Source organism: Brassica napus, chromosome A5, assembly GCF_020379485.1.
Source record: "Brassica napus cultivar Da-Ae chromosome A5, Da-Ae, whole genome shotgun sequence".
NCBI classification, from domain to species: Eukaryota; Viridiplantae; Streptophyta; class Magnoliopsida; order Brassicales; family Brassicaceae; genus Brassica; species Brassica napus.
The window spans coordinates 13,024,798-13,048,379 of record NC_063438.1 but is presented as its reverse complement, the minus strand read 5'-3'; the positions used below and the strand labels follow the sequence as shown (position 1 = coordinate 13,048,379).

Here is a 23,582-nt window from a genome sequence, read left to right as displayed (position 1 = left end):
TGTACATCGATCGATATTAATCTTCATCTGTCGAGGCATCTCCTGGTATCGATCGTCAGCACTGATGCGCATCGATCGAGTATTCTTCCTCTCGTCGACCTCTACGTGGTCGGCTCGGGTGAAATGTCATTTAAGCTCCAAAATGCTCCAAAGTCATAGTTTTATTCCGAAATGCACCTGAACCTGAAAACATACATAGAAGAGTAGAAAACATAGATATATATATAGTAAAATACGTATATACCATGGATAAAAATGAGTCAAATCCAAGGTATATCATACCTCCTGATAGTAGATAGTGGTGCAACACACTATGTAACATGTGATCAAATATGTTTTGAATCTTTCTCAGTCACACTGAATGCTTCAATCACTTTACCAACTGGTATTGGTGTGAAAATTGAAGGTGTCAGTTGTGTGAGATTGAGTAATCATCTGGTACTAAACAATGTTATTTATATTCTGGAATTCTGACTCAGTTTGGTGAGTGTGAGTCGGGTAACAAAAAGACTTGGGCTACCCGATTATGTTTGATGAATTGTCTTGTATGATACATGATCATATCAAGGGGCTGATGACTGGACATATTGAAGATATTGAAAACCAGTTGTACTAGACACGAAATCTCTTCATGCTATATCAACCACTGAAGATTTGAAGTTTTGTTCTTATGTTATTGATGATTCTGCTATGTGGCACAATAGACTAAGACATCCTTTTATGTCCAAAATTGAACCTTTAAGTGATGTACTTGGTTTCAAAGAGAAGAATAAAAGTCATCATTGTGTCATTTGTCATCTTGCCAAACAAAAGCATCTTTCGTATAATTCTTACAATAATATATGTGGTTCTGCTTTTGATATGGTACATATGGGGACTGTTTTATGTACCTGCTATTGAAGGGTATATATCAATATTTTCTCACCACTGTAGATGACCACACACAAATTACATGGCTTTATTTACTCAGGTGTAAAGATGAATTTTTTCTATCTTCAGATGATTGAATAGCATTATAAAGCAGTTGTGAAAGGAGTCATAGAAGATGATGCACCAGAACTTCAATTTACAGAGTTATTGAAGAAGAAAGGGATTGTTCCATATCATTCATGTCCTAAGACACCAGAACATAATTCAGTTGTGAAAAGAAAACACCAATATATCCTTAATGTAGCAAGATCATTGATGTTTCAATCCAAAGTTCCACTTGAGTATTGTGGTGAACGTGTTTTAATTGCAGTTTTTCTGATAAATTGATTACCTACTCCTCAGTTGAAGAACAAGTCTCCATTTGAAGTAGTCACTTCTAAGAAAGCAGACTACACGGGGTTAAATGTATTTGGTTGCTTGGCATATATGTCTACGTCAACAAAGAACAACAAGTTTCAACCACGATCCATAGCTTGTGTCTTTCTAGGTTATCCTTCTGGATATAAAAGATACAAGTTAATGGATCTTGAAACCAATAAAATTCATATATCCATAAATGTGGCTTTTCATAAAGACATATTCCCCTTTGCACATAATAAACCAGTTTATTCTGATGATTATTTGTCCTCTGATTAGATGGATATTAATGGTCCTCTTGCTATGTCGAAATAAGTGTTGGTAGACAAGGATGAGACTGTTTCTACATATAAAGACGACACTGTTTCTGCAACCAGAGAGAATTCTAAAAGAACTACCAAACCTCCGGAGTACCTCGGTGAGTATCTTTGTAATTTGACTGACACAGACATACTTTATCCTTTGTCTGCTCATATTTCATATGCAAGAGTATCTGAAGTATATGAGTCATACATATGTTCCTTATCTCAACACATTGAGCCGACTTCATTTCATCACGCCAAAATTTTTTATGAATGGCTGAAGTGATGAATACAGAACTCTTGGCTCTTAAGAGTACTGAGACTTGGATTGTATGTTTCTTACCTCTTGGAAAGCATGATATTGGATGTAAATGGGTTTACAAGATAATACTGAATGCATATAGTACTCTGGAACGGTATAAAGCATGTTTAGTAGCTAAAGGCTACACTCAGCATGAAGGAGTGGACTTCATTGATACTTTTTCAACGGTTGCAAAGATGACAATAGTGAAAACACTTCTAGCAGTCTCACCTGCAAATAATTGGAGTCTTACACAACTTGATATCTCAAATGCTTTTCTGAATGGAGATCTTCAAAAAGAGATTTATATGACATTGCCTCTGGGTTATACACTAGAGAGGGAAACATTGCCACCTAATGCAGTCTGCAGGCTACAAATCTTTGTATGGCTTAAAGCAGGCTTCAAGGCAATGATTTCTCAAGTTCATCTCTATGTTATTATCTCGGGGCTTCTGCAAATCTCATAATGATCACACTATTTTCATCAAGAACACAAGCAGAAAATATGTTGCAGTGTTTGTTTACGTTGATGAAATTATCGTTGCAAGCAATGATGATGAAGTAGTTGATCAGCTCAAACTTGATATTCAAAATGTGTTCAAACTGAGAGATCTTGATCCATTTAAATACTTCTTAGGTCTTGATATTGTGCGGTCTAGCAAAGTCATTTCACTTTGTCAACGGAAGTATGTATTGGGATTATTGGAAGAAACTAGAAAGATGGCTTTCAAATCATCGTCTATACCAATGGATCCAGCTGTTAAACTCTTCTATGATCCTTAACTACCGCTTATAGACGATCCGAGTGTATACAAAAGACTGGTTGGACGATTATACGTCCAAACATTACTTACATTGTCAATAAACTCTGCCAGTTTGTAGCTAATCCACAGAGTATTCACCTTGATGCTCCATATAAGGTATTACATTACCTGAAAGGAACGATTGAACTTGGGTTATTCTTCTCTGCAACTTCTGATTTGGTTTTCAAAATTTATACTGATGCGGACTGGATTCTTGGTTGGATACAAGGCGTTTTACTTCTATTTTTTGTATGTTTTTGGATCTTCTCTCATTTCCTGAAAGTCAGAGAAACAAGATGTCATCTTTCATTCTTCAACCGAATCAGAATACAGGGAAATGTCTGTTGCTGTCATTTGGATTGTGAATTTTCTTGGCGAGCTCCAGGTGCCTCAAACAAAGTTTGTTGCTGTGACTCCGCAGATGTTATTCACATTGATAACAATCCAATTTTTCATGAAAGGAAAAAACATGTTGAGTCGGATTTTCATCAAGTTAGTGATCGCATTGTCAGTGATTTGATCATAACTCCACATTTTGGGACATGCACTCAGATAGATGATGTTCTCACTAAAATTATGTATCCAACTCAGTTCAATATTCTCATAAGTAAGATGTTGTTACGTTCCATTTACTCGCCATCTTGAAAGGGAATATTAATATGTAGAGTTGGTTTATTTTGGTTATGTAAATGTATTCGGTACAATTGTAAACCGAGACTATAAATGTAACCAAGTGTAACATAATCAATAACATAAAATCACTTTTCATTTTCATTTTCTCTTTCAAGCTCAAGCTCAACTAACACTGAGTAACTGAGTAGCTGGTGAAACTTATATGTGTTGCATCTTTTTTTGCTATAAACAGTAACCCAAGCTTCTAATATTTGATGTCATAACCTGTTATGCGTAAACTCTTCAGGATTCCTATCTAAAAAAATTTGGGACTTTAGTTTAACCAACTTATGCTTTTAGTATTTATACATTTTCATTTTCATAATAATTAAATTAATAAAAAAAAATTACAAAAAAATTCATAACGGCATTGTTATAAACATTTTTCCTATGGATGGGACTCGGTTCGGATCTATTCAGATTTCGGATTTTCAGGGTTAAATATTCAGTCCCATTCAGTTATTTACAAATTTCGGTTCACGTTCAGGTCGGATCGTTGCGGATTCGTTCAGGTTCGGATAACCCGTTTAAATTACTTTTAAAATTTAAAATTTATTATGTACTTTAAATTTTTCAAAATTAAAAATAAAATAACATATTACATAGAAATTTGAATAACATATGTCAAAATACCTAAACTTAACATATAAAATTGGGTTGATTTGAATATTTAGATAGATAATCAATAGATATTTCAAGTATTTTTTGGTGTTTTGGTATTGTTTAGTTATTTTAGACATTTACTTTTGACTATTTGTATATATTTTAAGTATTTTAGACAACATAAAAATATCTTATATGTTTTAAATATTTATATTGAACCTAAAAATAATTAATATATTTAGGTATATAAATTTATTTTAGATACACTTGGATACCCAAAATACTTTGGTTCATGCCGAGTTCGGTTTCAGTTCTCTAGATACCAAAATTTTGGACTCATTCAGTTTTTAATTAATTTCGATTCAAATGTGGTACTGTTTTTAGATCAGATTTGGTTCGGTTTTTGGGACTCGGGTTTTTTGCCCTGTCCAAGTTACTTTCTGATTTTCCATTTCTTTTACTATTTTCCATTTTGTTTATGCTGACAAAGGAGAACCAATATACTTTTCATTATAACGAAATGGGCATGTGTCAGCCTTCCACTGCGATGGAGAACATATCACATTTTAATAACAAGTGCCACACATGGAACATATCTGTAGAAATCAAAAATATTATTTTAAAAATGGAAATAAATCAAAGATCAAATCTATGTCCCACTGTCCTTGTGTCGTGACGCATGGTGTAATTTTTAGTTCTGATCCATCCAGATAAAGCAGCAGAATCACGCCAATGCGTATGAACTTTCAATCAGATCTTTTCCATTGCATAATATGATCAGTAACGACAATATTCACGAGGTGGTTTTCACACATGAAAAAGCTGAATAGCAACATTCTTCTCTTAGGTGATATCTTGATTAAATTAATCAAGGGGGGATTTAGGTAATATTTATATTTTATAAAACGTTTCATTTACTATATTCCGATCTTCCAGTGAACTTTATACATTATTCTCTATTCACCTAAAGTCAGACATTTCCCATGGACCAGGACTACAATATACTTTCAAATGGCAATGATATCCTGTTTATTCAATGACTTCCAAAAATTAATACAGGCCGTGGTTTATAAAAAAAATAAAAAATTCCCGTTACAAAAAAGACACATATGCAGTTTATCAATATGAATTGCATACGTGTGATATAAATGATGAATTCTAAACCTCTGGTTTATAAGACATAATTACATTGATTAAGAAAACAATTTCAATTGACAGATCCGGCATGATTTAATTAATTGTTTAGGAGTATTTACGTGATTTAGTTGTACGTTGGGTGGATTTATTTGGTATTCAAGAATCTTTGCTTCTCTCTATACACACACACGTATATATTATATATACAATCTTATATATAAAAAAACGCCCCCTTCGAGTTCGAGTTATTGGCTCTTCGTATAAACCAAAGGCCAACGAAGCATCTTCCAGAGAAAAGAAAAAAAAAACTTGCTAATAATGGCTTGCAAGTTTAATGCCACGTAGTATTTTAAGCGACCAATTGTCATAATCCATTCAAATAAAATAATAATATGGATATTGGTATATAACTCATGTTTTGCATGTAAGACTTGGCAAAGACGAGCAAGATATCCGGAGACGCGGAAAATAGAGAGAATAATCAGAAAGCATATTAAAAGAAACAAAAGTTCTTGGGTTTAGTCTACAATGGTGACTCTAAAGCTTGAGATTTGCATCGAGTTTGTGAAACTAACCGTTGATCTCGTTGCCGCCATGGCAGAATCAATCGAAGTAGCTTTCCGTCACCGTCCTCCGCCGCAGGTTCCATATTCAGCGGGGGTGAACGGTCGGCGGGGTCATTACTCCACCGTTCCCATTCCTCTCGTAGGCTTTCTGTAATTAATGTATTCTCCTCTTATGTTTTTTCTTTCTCTTTGTTCCTCTTGTTCTATCATTAGTGTCTTGCCTTGATCTACGAAGTGACAGAAGTTGTGATTCGTATGGAAGATCAAGAACGTAAAGATCATGACGAGTTTTCATACTCCGTGAATATATAAAAGCTTAGACATTCTCTATCGTATGTTGTATATTATTATTTTGTTTTTGTGTATATAATTTGTTCATTCATAAAATCTATAAAGAAAAATTGCTGTTATATTATTATTCTTTTTTTTTTTTTGAATTATACAGAGGTATTCTGGCCTCACATAAGTGATCCAGACTAGTCACGTGTTGCCACGTATCGGTCCTCTGTCCCTGGTGATGCCGAAATGTTAATTCTCCAGTGGCCAGGATTCGAACTCAGGTGACGGTACTCACAAATGTTATATTATTATTCATTTATAATGAAATTGTGTTCACACTTTCATGGTGTATCTATTTTTGTGGGGGGGAACCTATATTAGGGTGTCTTATCCATGTTTAAGTTCTAGGATTAGTTTGTGTGTGGTCTCCACCAAATAACGTGAGGGATATTTATTTTTGGAATAATTTTTTTATTTGATCTTGACTAATCTTGGTCCATCTCCATCTTTTTTTTTTTTTTTTGGTAATCATGTTAAATTCCACCTCCATCTTTGATCAATCGTCGATACAAAAACGAATAATTAAAGGGCTTTCTTGTGGCAGCACTAACAAATGTTTTCAGACTGATTAAATATAGACCGTAGAAATCAGTCACCGACATTTCAGGTATTGACAATGGCAATGGCCTGACATAAAGGTTGTGATTGACGACCGCGGTGCGGGACGTAATTACACTGTTTTGAGTGCAATTACGCAGATGTTACCAATCGTAAGAAAATTTATTATGCGGGACGTTTTCTTCAAATAACGCACTCAACATGTTTTTTTTGTCTAATTTTTTTTTGTTTGTTCTGATTATGACAAATAACGCACTTGGTCAAATACATCTTCAAATATGGTGCGGTTTTGTATGCGTTTTTTCATAAAGTATTATTTTAGTTAAACTATTCATTTTACTTTATAAAGTTTTTTTTTTGATCAAAACTTTACAAAGTTATTTACCTTTTATCTATAAGTTAAAAGGAAACTATAAACGTAGATCTAATAAAGCTAATAAATTTTTAGATTTAATATGTTCTGAGAATATATTTTATTACAATATGTATTTATTTTTCAAGTACGTGCACTAATTAACGTTTTTCTTGAATTCTGATTTTAACACAAAATATTAATTCCTATTTTCTATATTACTTATTCTCTTCGAGACCAGAAAACTGAACTGAACCAAGCTATTTTTCTCGGTTCGATTCAGGTTTGGATCCTACCAATTATCAGAACAAATCTTATATTTCTAAAACCCAAAACAATCAGAACCAAATTTTATATTTTACATTATTTTTAATATTTATCTAGCAAAACCACAAAATATTTTTTACTTTAAACACATTTTACTTTAAGAATTTTTTTTATTTTGAAATACATTTATTATATTAATACATTATTTATATTTTCCAATATATTTTATATTTTATTTTCTTACCATTATTATTTTATTTATTAAATAATCATTTAATACCGCAAATATATATTGTCACCAATCAAACAACATTCCGCACTGGTTTTTACTTAAAACCGCAATTGTCCCGTACCGCACTTTAATTCCGCACGAACCGCAGTTGCACCGTCCCGCACTTTAATTCTGCACCGCCTTTATTACAAATCCGCCGTCACCATTCGGAACCAAAATATCGTTTAAAATCCAAATTAGCTGCAATATTTTGTTATTACATAAACATATTGTATAATTTCGGAAATAGAGTACATCCCTCGAACAAGGCCCTTCCAATAATTGAACTCGGCCCGTTTAGTTAGAAAGCAATCATACGATAAGCCAGCTTAAAGACAAAAATAGAGTTCCCGATTATATATAAGAATAAAAAGAGACCGAAGACGAGGAAAAGCTTTCACAAACTTACTCTTCACGGCACAAAAGCTAGAGTTTTCACTATTATCATTGTTATTGCCGAATTGATCATCTTTTCATATAAACTCAGTCTTTTCTCTTGTAATTCGTCTCTTGATCAATCAATAAACATTTTTGAAATAATCCAACATCAAATTCGTATACACATCTAGTACATCCCAATTCAGATTAAACGATTGGTGCTGGGTGGAGAATTAAAAACCAATGCCAATAAAGATCAAACATGAGTGGAGACGATCTTACCGGCATAGGGAGAACCATGCTGACTACATATATCGCCACCATGATGGAGATGATGAAACCACGATGGAGTGTCTTCCTCAACAAGACGCGTAAACAAAGCGACAAACGAGCACCTTAGTGTCAATGAACCACCAACCGCGAGGACGCTGATAATGTGACAGCAAGAAGACAGCTCTTTCTCACCAATCAGGGACCAAATCATGCAACAAACCACTAGATCCCCGTTCTTCGAACCACGATGCATGATATCACTTCAAATATCCATAGAGTAACAAGTTTGGCACCTTCATGCATGTCCTTGCTGTAACCATAAAAACTTCATTCGCAAAGGAAATCACCGACATTAAGATCCATCATACGAACAAGCAAAGGATCCCATTCGTCTTAGGAGATCATTTGAATACGTTCAATATAGCCATGGAACGAGCACACTTTGCAGACGAGGAGAAGGATGCCAGATACTGTCAACTGTTTGTAGTCTCAACAGACCGGCTATGACCTGGTTCTCCAGAATGTCTAAGGACTCCATCGATAACTTCTGCAACATATTTAAAAAATTTCTCAAACATTAATAAATGTTCATTCGAGATGGAGCTTGAGAAACCGGCCAATGGAAGATGTCCCAGGGTCAATAGAAAAGACAAAGAGAACTTATGGAGAAATTAAAAAAAAATTGTCTCCAAAGTGCACGTTCCAGATGACATGTCCTCCTTTTGAGCCAACCTGTATATCAACAAAACCATGACATTGGAGGATGTCCTTCATCTTGCAAAAATCTCATCACCATGGAAGAAGACAAATATGCTTTTATGATAAAAATATAATGGATGAAGATGCTAGCAGTAAAATCGGCGGACACTTAGCATGAACCATGACAGTATAATTGCTACGACCAACATGATAAGAAAAATATAATTGTCTATTCTGTCGCCAAGAATGAGCAAGTTGACTCAGATGCAAAAGCACCTCACATGCCGTGGAACATTTGGGACAAACTGGTAAGGGACCAAATCCTCATACCAATGATGGGATCAAATTTTACGATTGTCACAAGGAAAACAGACATACCAAGGAATGCAAGAAACTTCAGGATGCGCTGATGACAATATTCACCAAAGGGAAGGCGTCTCTCAAACCACCAAAACAAAAATCTGCTCTGAACAAATAGAGTTCGAGCAAAAGAAGAAACAAAAACGACAAAATTATCATGACCAATCTCAGATAGACCGTCCCAAAGATCAAGAAGCAACTGCCCCCCCCCCCCCCCCCCCCCCCCCCCACACACACACACACACACACACCCCAGCACCATGAGGATCCAACGAGGAAAGACCACAAAGTTCTTGTTGAATCAATATGGTCATAGTTGAACCATCCTCGTCATCCGAATAAGGTTCACGAGTCCACCATTTACATGACAAACTCAAAAGAAATCCGGCATACATGGATAGCAACATAACATCTGTCGATCTTTGAACAATGATTCCTAACGCCAAGTTTAATCAATTGGACGCCACCAAAGTTCGTACAAAACTCGCCACGGCAAGCATGATGCATTAAATGGCCATGGCACCTCTAATCTAAAGATAGTCATAAATGGTCAAAATATTTCTATATCTCATCTCGAAACAACTAATTTTTGCCGAAAAATGGGCACGAAGACCACTGGTTTGAGGGAAACCTCAAGCAACCTTAACTTATAGATTTGAGGGATAAAATCAATCAGAAAAAAATTATCATGTAGGAGAAGTCTGAGCACCCTTGTCGAATTTGATAGGAGGATTATTTGTGCCTTGGTCGATGCGACATCAACTTGCTCCTTTGGATCTTCTACTCCTTCACCAATAGCCTTCTCTTGAAGATATTTAACCTGGATCGACTCCGCTTTCACCTGTTGGTCAACTCAAGTTCGATCCTGAGTTGGAACTTCGATTGGAGGGTCCTTAACTTAGGACAAACAGAGGACACAGAGTATATCAAGGGACATCACATCAGTGTTCATTTTGAACTCATCTCCAACGACTGTCGAAGGCTTCTCAGCAGTTGGTTCTTGATATCCAATGCAGGATTCTCGACATTCAGGTTACTCACTAGAGGAGAAACAGAAAGGTCATTGTGTTCAATATCATCGACCTCCATGTCATTGATCTCCTTATCATATTTGGCTTCGTCCCGAGCCAGTTTATCCATCACTTCTTTAGGAACCTCCAGACCCTTTGCAATCAACTTCTCATGGCATTTATTTGTACCAGAAACCTGACTACAGAGGAGAAGTTCTGCTGTGCAGCTTCCTATTTGGCCATATAATTACGGAATTATACAACCCAAGCAACACACTTCGCCAACATGGTGGCTTCCACATGTTGCCGCTCCCGGACAACCTTTTATTCATGGGATCTTCTTACTCAGTCTGTCTCTTTCTTAAGAGTAAGGGCAAGATCATCCCTCTTTGAAGTAAGCTCCTCAATTACCGAAGTGGAGGTGTGTTTAATGCTTTCTCAAACTTCACAACCTTCTTGTTTTCCAACTTAATATCGGTGAGGGCACGATTCTTCTCAGCTACAATCTACTTAGCCCTGTCTGACAAAATTTTACGTCCCAGCCTTAACCTTTTAAATTTACTCTGATAAGGCAGTAAATGCCTCATGGGCTTTACCAAGCTCAATGGTTTTCTTTCGGAGCGAAGTCTCATGGTCAGTTATCATGAGATTCATATGAGCTGCGTACTGAGTAAACCAGAAAATTGATACTTGTCAGGGAATGCTAACTCCGAGGCCTCTGGCAAACCAAGCGCCCCACCTCTAATTTGCTAAAGTAGGTTAGCTGTCACGTCAAGATCATTCACCTAGGGAGTTCCCTTGAGTATCAAAACTCAAACCTATCGGAGACTTGAAATTGTGGCCTCTTAGAAGAGGAAGGGCTCATCCTTCTGCGAGCATGCGTTTAGCAGCGCATGGAATGATTGTTTCCATGATTGAATTTTTTGCCGCATTGGCAGTCTCTTCCTTGTTATGAGAAGGACGAGAAAGAGGCTGAACATAATCCTCGATGTTTTTCTATACCTCCTCCTCAGAGGACATGTCTGTGTTCTTTTCTGCAGACTTTTCGATAATTTCCTCGACAGATTTTGCTTATTTCTCTACGGACTTATCTATTCTAGCCTTCGTAGCAAACTTTGCCTTCTTTTTTTTCTTCGACTTGGATGATTCCACAATCAGAACAGTAAAAGTGGGGGCCTGAGATACCATCATGTTAATATTCAGCATCGGATTTGCAAAGCTAGAGTCCACCTCCTCCCTAAGTTGATCGACATAAATGGGGGTGTTATTCTTTACTTTGCTCATGTTTTTCGTTGGTGCCTTAGGTCTCTTTCCATGATCGTTAGAGAAACTAATATTTAAATCCCAGTCATCTGTGCCAGTTCATACGATTAAGTAAAGTGATATTTATAAGTCAAATTAACAAAAGATAAACGAACATGTTACCTTCTACAATACAGTTGAGGCTTTGTCGGATCCTTTTTAATGATCTCTTGCCAAGTTTTGTGGCTAAGAGCTGCGACTTTGAGTAGGTCTTGGAAGAATTTTTAGGTTAAGCAATAGAATATGGATGCCGAACTGCACAACAAATAAAAGGTCGTTAGTATAGATATCATTGAAAAAATATTACGACTTTGAGTTTTGATATACCATGGATTTTATCCATTTTTAGCCATGGTATATAGGTGTTTTAGGAAATATTTATTATGTTTTGGAGTATTTTTAGCACATTTGCAGTTTCAGAAGTGTTTTGGAGAAAAGTGATGATTTGGGTGCATTTTAAAGATAAAATGAGAGGAAGCTCTTAGTTTGCCATCGAACATGTCTGAAGGTCGACGATCGGAGACAAACATCAATCGACGCATACCATGTGCCATCGATCAACAACGAAGCGCGCAAAACCCAGCTAGGTTTCCAGCTGGCTTGAATCCCAAGTCACGACATATTTACAAAAATACCCACGGCCTCTTTTAACCTAATATTTATGTGCTATGTCATTATTCTAGGCAACACACGCTTTCTTATTTTATAACTTTTACAGCAAAAACACTTAGGGTTTTTAGTAGAATTGGAGAGAAGATCCAAGACTCCTTCAGATATTTGTAATGGAACTCAAATATTTATAATCTTAAACTATTTATGCATTTTGTTCAGTTTATGCTTATGAATTCCTTTGCTATGTCTGAGTAATTCACTTGTTAGATTTAGGGTTTAAATATGTTAAGATGGATTAGCCCAAAATATAGAATTGCTAAGGTGATAAATATCCTTCAAAGAATTATGGTTAATTCATGTGTTCTAGAATAGCTAACTAGAACCTTGAACTTAGGATTGTGGACAAGTACGACGGTAGGTTCTGCACCATAACTAATTCCTTTGAGCTAGTATTGTTAGAAACAAGCGGAAGCTGATTTAGACAATACTAGTGAACCTATCGACCAACTCGGTAACGCTTGTTTAAGAGAACATCGATCGACGTTCGATCCATATCAACAATCGACAGCTGAGATATTTGACTTAGTCAAAACATAAGAATCGCATGCGAAAGCTGAATACCTTTACATAAGAAGTTGAGTTCAAGGACTGACACCTAAATATTCTATAACTCTATAATCCCAATTACCTGCATATGAAATCCTAGATCTAATGCTTTCTAATAACTGTTTACAAAACCTCAAAACAATCAACTGAACAACTACCTTGTTCACCTTGCAATTTGATGTTTTTATTATTTACCTAGCTTAATCACAAACTGTTTAGATCTATTATGTGTCCTAGCTACTTGTGGATTCGGTTCCTAAGTACTACAATTGAACCTCTTATTTGAGAGAGTAAATCACTCCTTAAGGTAATTTGAGTGATATCAAATTTGGCGCCGTTGCCGGAGAGCTTTGATCGCCATTAGATCTTATCTAGCTAGATTTAGTCTAGGCTTTCTACTGTTTAAGAAAACTGATAAAAAAATTCTTAATTTCTTTCAGGTGCATGTCCACCAGTACCAGAAGCAACAAGGAAAAATCATTGTTATTCTCAGATCCTGCACTTTTGGAACCCACACAATCAACAAAGAGAAGAGATCTGCATCGATCGACAACAACATCAGTTCGTCGACCGACAGTTCTCAGCAAATGTCGACCGACAGTTCTCAACAAACGTCGACCGACAGTTCTCAGCAAACGTCGACTGATACTCCTAATCTTTCGACCGACAGTTGTCAGCTACCGCCGATCGACACTTCTATCATAACATTGATCGACACTAGTTCGCAAAACATGGTTGCGCCAATTATCCAAGTGTGAGCTGGGAATGAAGATCTGCATGAGAAGGAGGGTCATCTGCGTAATTTGCATGTCAGAGGTTAGATGATCAGAGGGCAGTAATTCCTGATCAAGATGCTGAAGCCCATGTAGTTGCTCAAGCTGTGGACGAGGCTACTCGACCCAGAACGTTGGACGACTACAATCGTCTATATCAGTACTACGCCAAAAGATCAGGAACAATTTCGAGCTGAAATCCCAGTACTTTACATTCGTGGCGCAGACACCATAATGTGTTCTATCACACGAGCATCTTATGGACCATCTGGAGCTGTTCGAGGATTTGGTTCTGCCATTAAAGCCAATGGAGTCCCTGAAGATTATCTCTTTTGCAAGCTCTTCAAGTACTCACTGTCTGAAGAAGCTTTGCACTAGTTTAAACAGTTACCACCATGATCTCTTAGAGCATCTGCATTAGTGAACTCCATGGGGAGTTCACACAGTTTTCGAAAAAAAAAATATTAAAATAAACAAAAACAATGAACCTGCCTCTTGGAAGTTCACTGCACTGAATCCGGATCATCACTGTAGTGCGGGCCCCACGACACGTGGCGGCCCGCGATTGGTCTGATTATAAATTTTTTTTTTTTTTTTAAAACAAAAATCATACAGAAAAGATATAATAATAAAAAATGCTTTATGAACCCCTTGGAAGGGGTTCACTAATGCTGATGCTCTTACATCCTGGGCTGACATCAAGAATGCGTTTCTGTGCAATTTCTTCGATGATTGGCACGCTGAGGATTTAAGGAGCAAGATTGCTACATTCACACAAGTCCTATCAGAGAGACTGTCCACACCATGGATTCAACGAAGTACAGCTGCTCAGCACTTTCTTCAGAGGCATCACACTGGCATATTAGATGGCTCTGGACTCAGCTAGTAAACGAAACTTCAACACTAGGAATCCAGAGGAGGCTGTGAGACTTATTGAGAACCTAGCATCCTTCAGCGGTGCCATAGAAACTTATTTCAAGAGAAGGGAATCTGCTGCTGCTCTTTAAAAAGAACAGATGGATGACGTTAAAGTCAAATTGGACAGCATTTACAGACTTCTAAAAAATCAGGTTATCCTCAAGGATGGAGATTGCAGATGCCAAAGGTGGCAGGAACGATAGGAGACAAGTGGACTTCATCAGAACGTTCAACAATTCATCTTACCAGAAACCACCTCCATAAACTCAGGAAAGCAGAATTGAAGCAATGATTGATTAGATCCTGGAGGGCCAGCTTAAGCTGACACTGGATTTCAATGGTAAGATAGATATTGTCTACACCAACCTGAGCTTAAAGATTGAAGCTCTAAATGCACGATTGAAGAAAGTAGAAGTTCAGGTAGTTCAGACAGGAAACGATGTTAAGAGGCATGAGACCTTCATCAAGGGTAATGAAGCACTGAAGTACCATATGAATGCCATCATAGAGGATGATTTCTGGCACATAGTTAAGGAGGAGAAGCTTCAGGAGGAAGACTTCAAAGTTGAAAGCTCTATGAGCTTCGACAGTTCACATTGGTGTCGACCGATGCCAACGGAGGAACATCGATCGATGGAACCAGATGAATGCCTATCGATACATGCGAGACGGTGAGAATCATGAACCATGAAGAGTTCACAGCTAAATACCCTCATCCACCCAAATCCATCAAATAGCACACCATCTTTATGGAATTGGTAGAGGTTGAGTTCTGGACGCCATGTTGCACGACGATATCTTGCAATAATTGATATTTGATGTAGAGTTCATAATCTTCGCCATAAATATCATAAAATGGATCTATGATAATGTTTATGTAAACAGTTTCTTCACTTTCCACGAACAAATTCTTCATGACTCCAGAATCTAGTTTTGATTAAGAAACCAAAACACCAGCTCTAATACAACCTGATGTAGCGGAAGCTAGATAACGAAAGTAACCTATTAATTCTGAGAATATCTAAGAGATATTTCCTTCTTGAACTCGTTGAGATCCACAGATCTACCGAAAACAAGGTTAAGAAAACTCTTCTCAATACTTAACAAAAGCTCTTTATAAAAAAATCAATATAAATAATATGAATACAAACTTAAGTCTAAGTGGCTATATATTAAAAAACCGTGCAAACCTAAAATAATAAAGATAGTTATCTTTTTTTTTTTGTCATCAACAAACAGACTCATATAGACTCTGCGAACCAATCCGCTAACTCCGCATCCATATGAACGACGAAAAACGATTGTTTTCTGGTACTTCGTGCTAGACTATCCGCTTTTTGATTTTCCGTCCGGGGTACATGAATGATCTCTGAGCTAGTAAAACGTGTCTTCAGTAGCTTTATGTCGTGCAGATAACTCTCAAACATTTGGAAATATTAAATATTTAATATTTGGAAAATATCCCTAAGATAGTTATCTAAATAAATAATAAAATAAATATTAAATATTTGGAAATATCCCTAATATTTATCTGTATCATTATTAATGACGGGTGGCAGGTGTGTACGGCCATGGCGGGTGGGATTCGACACAGCAATCTTTTTCTCTCCCTTCTTAATGACGACATCGTCGCTGGTAGTTCTCTCTCCTATCGTCTGAGGTTATCTATGTTGAGAGTTTTGGTTGGTTCGTGCTTGGATTCTTTGTCCGGGTCAGGTTTCGATAGGGTTGTTGGAAGCTGCATGGGCTGCTGTTTCAAGGTTTGAGGGCGCTTTTCTCTCGGGAGCTCGTGGTGTCCAACTCTCTTTTTTTATCAGTTTCAGTTTCTTTGGTCTGAGGTCGTCTCATTGCTTAGCTAGATTAGTCTCTGTTGTTTAGTTTTATTTTTTTCTTCTGCTACAAGTTGTCATTGCAATTTTTGACGCAAATTAGAAAATTTGGTATAAAATTTAAAATTTAACCAAAAAATTGTTTTCTTTATATGACATCAAAAAGTCATTGCATTACTTAAATATGATGTGGTCTTGGAAGCAATGCCAGAATATAACAACTAACAAAACAAAGTTTCCTAAGAAAAACTAGCAGTCCTAGCTAAAGAATCATCAATACCGTTTTGTTCATTGGGGATGTAGGAAATCCTGAAGTTGTGGAATCTTCTTTGTAGTGCATCTATCTCTTTTAGTTCTGTTGAGAATTTTGTTCACGTTTTAGGTTCCTTAATTATGGCAATCAAGTTCTTGTAGCCTGTTCCAAAAATTTTACATGTAGAGTGACGAAGCATGTTTTACATTCCCCAAGCAAATGGTTCGAGCTCCGAGTATAAAGAGGACTCTCTTACTCTATTTTTTTTACCAATTAGTTTGTCTTGTCATGTCTTTCCAAACCATCCAAGTCTGTTAAGTTGTGTTGTAGAAATTTAAGAATCATCAACCAAACATATGTTCTGAAAGCATATAGCTTGTGCATCTGCATATGCTGAATACCAAGCTTGGCATTTCCCTTATGCGTGTCTGATGAGCTCCAAAGAGTCCCTATCAGTATTCCTAAATAATTTGTCATTCCGAGCTTTCGAGATACAACATATTATCTTTGGATAAAAATCTATATATATCCATTGCCGAATCTTCAATACTACTTTTCTTCTAAAGAGGTAATCCATATTTATAAACATAGTTGAGGCTGGGAAAATATTTGGAGTACAAAGTGTAACTGATAAGGTGAATACTTGTAAAATTGAGAGACACTTAAAAATAGCATGATTAAGAGAAATTCTCACAAATACCACATTTATAGTACCACTTTTCATCTTTACACTAACCACTTTTACCTTCACTTTTAATGAAGGATAAAAGACACTTATACCCCTAGGGTTAACTAATCTAATATATTAAAACAGAGTCCTATTTTTTATCTACTGTTAACAAGTTATACTAGGACCATCTAAAAAATTACTTAATATGACATATTTCATTATTTACATTACTAATAAAACAAATATAAATTTATTTTTAAGTACAACAAATTCTGTTGAGAAAGAATCTAACAAAATCTTACCAACCTTCTAAATATTTTTTATAAAATAACATTTAATTAATTTCGTAACTAATATAACTTTATAATTCAATGTTAATTAACAATTTATTATAAAACAAGAAAATAAAATTCTATACTATTTTATATATATTTTAATTATATTATGTATTATATTAAAATAGAAGTACTATATGAATTAAATATGGGTAAATTTATCTATTTTATTAATAAAATAGTTTCATTTAAATAAATTATCACGCATCATCAAAATGTGTTAAAATTCGTAAACTATATTATATTTTTTAGAAAAATAAATTTATGAACATAAATTCATTAACATAGGTTAAAATTTTATATCTACAACTACATATTATTTTATTATTTTATTTTGAAACTCTCAACAATATATTGTTTAAAAAATAATAATATACAAAAAGATAATAGTTTATAACTAACCTTTAGTTCATATACTATTTAAAAATATGTTATTAGAAAACTATGAAATTTTAATTATTCATTCAAAATATTAATGACAAATCAAATTTTAATTATAAATTTAATATTTATATTAATTATAAACATATTCTGAGAGATGTATAAAAATCTTAACGAAATTAAAATTATTTATATAAAATAATGTATTAATTTAGTAACAAAACAATTTCGAAAATCATATAATCTCCCACTTCAAATATAGTTGTGTAATTTTCCAAACAATTTTGAAAAAATATAAAATTTTAAAAATAAGTATGCAAACTTAAAATGATAATGTTTTAAATTTTTCAAAAGGTATAATCATAGATAATAAAGAATAACTTCTTGAAATGTAACACGGAAAAACAAACTATGTTATAAAAATTAAAGTAATCTAATATTTTGAAGTTTTAATTTAATAACAAAAAAAACTTAATATTATAACATCCAAAAATTATTCTATATCAATAAAATTTACTAAAATAATATGATAGATGCTACCATGTCAATTTATTAAAATAATAGGTTTGTATTCACAATATATAACACTAGAATTAAAATTATATACTTAAAATGTTTATAATAAATCAAAAGTATACATTCATAAAATGAAAAATATCCGCACGAATGTGCGGGTCAAAATCTAGTCTAGACTTAAGGTTTAGAGTTGAGTGGTGCGAAAGGGCTTTTGGAATGTAAAATTTAGGATTCTAATAAATATATAAATAAATACTTAAAATATTTAAAAAATAGTTTCAAAAATAATTTTCGATTTTCAAAATTTGGAAAAAAAAATTCAAAAATCAAATTCAAAAATCAAATTTATAAAAAAGTTCGAATTTGAAAAAGTATAATTCAAAATATTAAAAAAAATTATTACTTTTTATATTTTTATATTTTATGTTTTATTTATTTAAATAGTAATTTATTATACATAGAGAACAAAGATATAAAAGTTTTTACCACTTAATGAAAATTGTATTTTTGAAAATGTCCATTTAGTGGTAATAAAAATAAAAAGTGGTACCTGATAAACATGAAATTCCCCCATGATTAATAGTCATCTAACTCTTTTTATTTAGGACAAAAATTATAACACTGCATCAGTTTCCTGTTAACCAAAAAAGGTTTCAAGTGACGTGATATGAATTAAAAAAGGGGTTTTTGCCAAAACTAACCCACAACTTGATTTTAATCCCAAACCTATACCCAAACTTGAATCAAATGCAAAACTAACCTAAAAGCCTAGCGAAATTACAGCTCAGCCCCTTGTGACCAAACAAAAAAAAACAGAAGCCATTTTTACGAATATAGCCCCAGTAAATCGTCTGAGTCGTCTGAGATGTTGAAAGTCGTCTAGATGACTGAAGTGTAAGTCGTCTGGTACCAGTATATTTTAAAAATAATTTATAAATCTTGTAAAAAAATATTTTGATGCGTGAAAAATAAAAATCAAGTAATTATAAACAGTTTTAAGTGATATAAATTAAGATATGATAAAATTGATTTGTTTTGAAGATAGATGAGTGGAAGTAGTGAATCATGAAATACTTTGGTTTAGGAGTTTGGCAAACATATGTTGTAGTATTGTATGTATTGTTAGGGTTAGATTTTGGAAAAAACTAAAATGTTTTTTTCAAAAATTAGTTTTCACCTATATGTGTTTATTTATGTGTATAGTAAACACTTTTCAAGTTTGATTTGGTTTTATGAAGTGTTTAATTAGATAATTAAGTTTAGGGGTTATGTTTAGGGTGTGGACGACTTATATTTCAGTCGTCTGTTGAATAATTTACTCGGACGACGTATTTTTAGTCGTCCACATCGTACCGAACCTTTAATTTTACCAATGTACGTTTTAACCTAACCGGATCATTTTACTCGGACGACTTACATTTCAGTCGTCTGGTGAAGAAATTAAAACAGACGACTTACATGTAAGTCGTCAAAATATTCCCGCCTAAAATTTTTAAAAAAAATTATTTTCCTGCTTAAATAATTTAAACCAGACGACTTACTTGTAAGTCGTCTGGAAAGTCTTCGATTTTAGTTTCCCGCTAAAAATATTTAGTTTCCCGCTAAAAATATTAAACTCTTCTGGACGACTTACATGTAAGTCGTCTGTTTTAATTTCTTCACCACGACTGAAATTTAAGTCGTCTGAGTCAAAAATATTTAACCTAATTGGATTTTTTGTCTCCCTATATAAAGAAAAATTTACACATTCTCTCTCCTCCTCTCAAATGGCTGCAACAAAAATGTAATGTTCATCATTCTAAAACTCTCCAACCTCTCTCTAATCTCTTTGACTTGAAAACACCAAACTTTATATGAATTTTTCAGTTTTGTCTCATGTATTTCTTATTAATCTATCTCTTTTGCAGGTTTTTAATCAAATGGTACTCATCTTCCACTAATTTAAAGGTAGATCTATTAATTTTAGATATGTATTTTTGTGTGTTCTATAAATGTAGATTTATCTAATCTTCCACTCATTTTCTCTATTTTTAAGTCATTTGAACGTTTTTGGATATGCAGGTTTTTCAGATCTGGATTTGATATGCAGGTTTTTTCAGATCTGGAAGACTTCTGGGACGACTTACCTGTTAGTCGTCTGGAACTCGTCTGGACTTCTTGGAAGTCTTTTGACAAAGTCGTCTGGACTTCCAGGAAGTCGTCTGGATTTTTCTGAGCGTTTTGGTAAGTTCTTATGTCTGATTTTTCTTCATTTGGTAACTTTTTGTTGTATAAAGTTCTTACTTTTTTCCCAAACTAAAACTCTCCAAACCCACTCTAATCTCTTTGACTTGAAAACACCAAACTTTATATGAATTTTTCAGTTTTGTCTCATGTCTTTCTTACTAATCTATCTTTTTTGCAGGTTTTTAATTAGATATACTCATCTTCCACTAATTTAAAGGTAGATCTATTATTTTTAGATATGTATTTTGTGTGTTCTGTAAAAGTAGATTTATCTAATCTTCCACTCATTTTTTCTGTTTTTAAGCCATTTGAACGTTTTTGAATATGCAGGTTTTTCAGATCTGGATTTAATATGCAGGTTTTTCAGATCTGGAAGACTTCTGGGACGACTTACCTGTTAGTCGTCTGGACTTCCTAAAAGTCATCTGGACTTCCTGTAAAGTCGTCTGGAAGTCGTCTGAACTTCCTAAAAGTCTTCTGACAAAGTCGTCTCAACTTCCTGGAAGTCGTCTGGACTTCTTAGAAGTCGTCTGGACTTCTTAAAAGTCGCCTGGTCTTGTCTACTCAAGTGGAATCCAAGCTTGTCTTTGTAGAGGAATGATCTATAATAGTTTTGTTTGTGGTCTGTTTTGTGAATTGCTTGTCTACTTTTTTAGTTGTGAATTTTTTGTAAAATCAGTAATAATGTTTTCCAAGATGTATTAAATGTGCTAACAATGTGTTTACACATTTACAAATCAATGAAATAATAGACTTCAGTAGCCTTTTTCTTGCCTTTGGATCTCTCATATGCAATAATAATCTCCAATGGAATTTTTCTCATCTTAATAAACAAGAATGTTGGTAGCTTCATATTGATACAACATTTTAAGAAGCATTTAACCCTTCTTCCAACTCATAACAATAGTCATCATTATTGTCTATAACAATAATACTTTAGAGATGAAAACAAACAATAGTAACTAGTCAAAGCATATCATATTTTTATATAAGTTTGTGTTGAAAAACTTAGTCAAATTTAGTAAAACTAAGGGAGAGAACATATTTTGTAAATATGAGTTTTACATATCTTGAAGTTACTTATCACTCTTAAAAATACAAGTTATTCAAAAACTAACGTAGAAGACTTAAAAACTAACGTAGAAGACTTAAAAACTAAACTATACGTCGTCTGGTCAACGCAGATGTTATTTTTGCAATTGACTTTGAAATCTGTTATTTCGGACGACTGAAAGTTAAGTCGTCTACTATTGTTTGGTTAAAAAAAAAACTCCAAAAAAGCTAGACGACTTACATTTCAGTCGTCAGAGGTTAGTTTTGCATTTGACTGGATTATTTCAGAAGTTTGACTTTTTGGACGACTTACATTTCAGTCGTCTAGTGAAAATTAAAATAATAATATTTTTTAAAAAGTAGACGACTTACAGTTAAGTCGTCATAGGTTAGTTTTGCAATTGAAAAAAAAAACTTCAAGATTTAATTATATACAGACGACTTATAATTCAGTCGTCCACGAGACGACTGAAATGTAAGTCGTCCAGGATTTACCAGGTTTGACCAGAATCTCGGAAACAAATCATGGACGACTTACAATTAAGTCGTCTGGTGGACGACTGAATTATAAGTCGTCTGTGTATAATTAAATCTTGAAGTTTTTTTTTTCAATTGCAAAACTAACCTATGACTACTTAATTGTAAGTCGTTTACTTTTAAAAAATATTATTATTTTAATTTTCGCCAGACGACTGAAATGTAAGTCGTCTGGGGAAGTCAAACTTCTGAAATTATCTAGTCAAATGCAAAACTAACCTATGACGACTGAAATGTAAGTCGTCTAGGTTCTTTGAAAAAATTTTTGAAACCAAGCAATAGTAGACGACTTAACTTTCAGTCGTCTCAGGTTACAGATTTCAAAGTCAATTGCAAAAATAACTTATGCGTTGACCAGACGACTTCCAGGTAAGTCGTCTACAGCCAGACGACTTCCAGGTAAGTCGTCTACAGCCAGACGACTTCCCAAGTAAGTCGTCTGACGAACAGATCTGGAAAAAAACTCGATGTCATACCTTAAATTGGTGAGATAAGTTCTTAGCATACATAAGGCTTCTCCAAGCACACAGAATCACAAACGAAAGTCACCCACCCAGAATCGTTAGCTTCTATGACCCTATGAACCATAAAAAATTTAGAATCAAAATCTTGGGTTTTTTTAGCTCATTGTGGAGAGAAAGTGAGAGATATGTTGTGTTTAGTTCACAAGAATGGAAAAAGAAGAAGGGTAAATCGATTTTGGAAGCATTAAGAGCTTCAAATTGGTTGTTCATGGTGGTTGTGGTATTAATAGCAATGGTAATCTTGTAATTACTTGAAGATGATGAGGATGAGAGAGTAAAGATGTCATTTTCAAAAAAAAAAAAAAAAATTGATGGCATTTTCATAAATTATATGAACTTGTGGGGTGAATAGGGCAAAACCAATTTTCAAAAAAAAGGAGGTTAGTTTTGTGTTTGACTTTAAGTTGTAGGTCAATTTTGCAAAAAGCCCATTAAAAAATTCCAAATCAACTTTGTGTAGGTTCGGTTCGAGTTTATATTCTGATATAGGATAATAATTAGAACAGAAAAAAAATAACAAAACAGTTTGACGTAATATCATAAAACGTTCGTACATATGAATGCCTTGTCTATATCTCTCTTATTGAAACAAAATCGTCTCATCAGGCCCAAACTTTTTTTGTAAGTTTTAAAATTAAATACACTCCATTATAAGTAATTATGGAGTGTAAATACACTACATTCTAAAAAAAAAAGTAATTATGGAAACAATATTGTATTACTATCTATGTTTCCAAACAACACAATAATTAATCATGGGTCTACACAAAATGAAACATTAGATCTCACCTTTTAATATATTTTTATCAATTTTGTTTAAAAATTATTTGATAAATCAAATAAAGAACTAAAAGAGTCAAATAATTTAT

At 34.1% G+C, this 23,582-nt stretch overlaps 1 protein-coding gene across 1 annotated transcript; it reads left to right on the top strand.

Moving 5' to 3' along the window:
* Positions 1-5,511: 5,511 nt before the first annotated feature.
* Positions 5,512-6,081, top strand: BNAA05G16130D. Its single transcript, XM_013897087.3, has one exon. It carries the CDS (start codon positions 5,634-5,636, stop codon positions 5,823-5,825), a length of 192 nt encoding a protein of 63 aa, XP_013752541.1. The 5' UTR covers positions 5,512-5,633; the 3' UTR covers positions 5,826-6,081.
* The last annotated feature ends 17,501 nt before the right edge of the window (positions 6,082-23,582 follow it).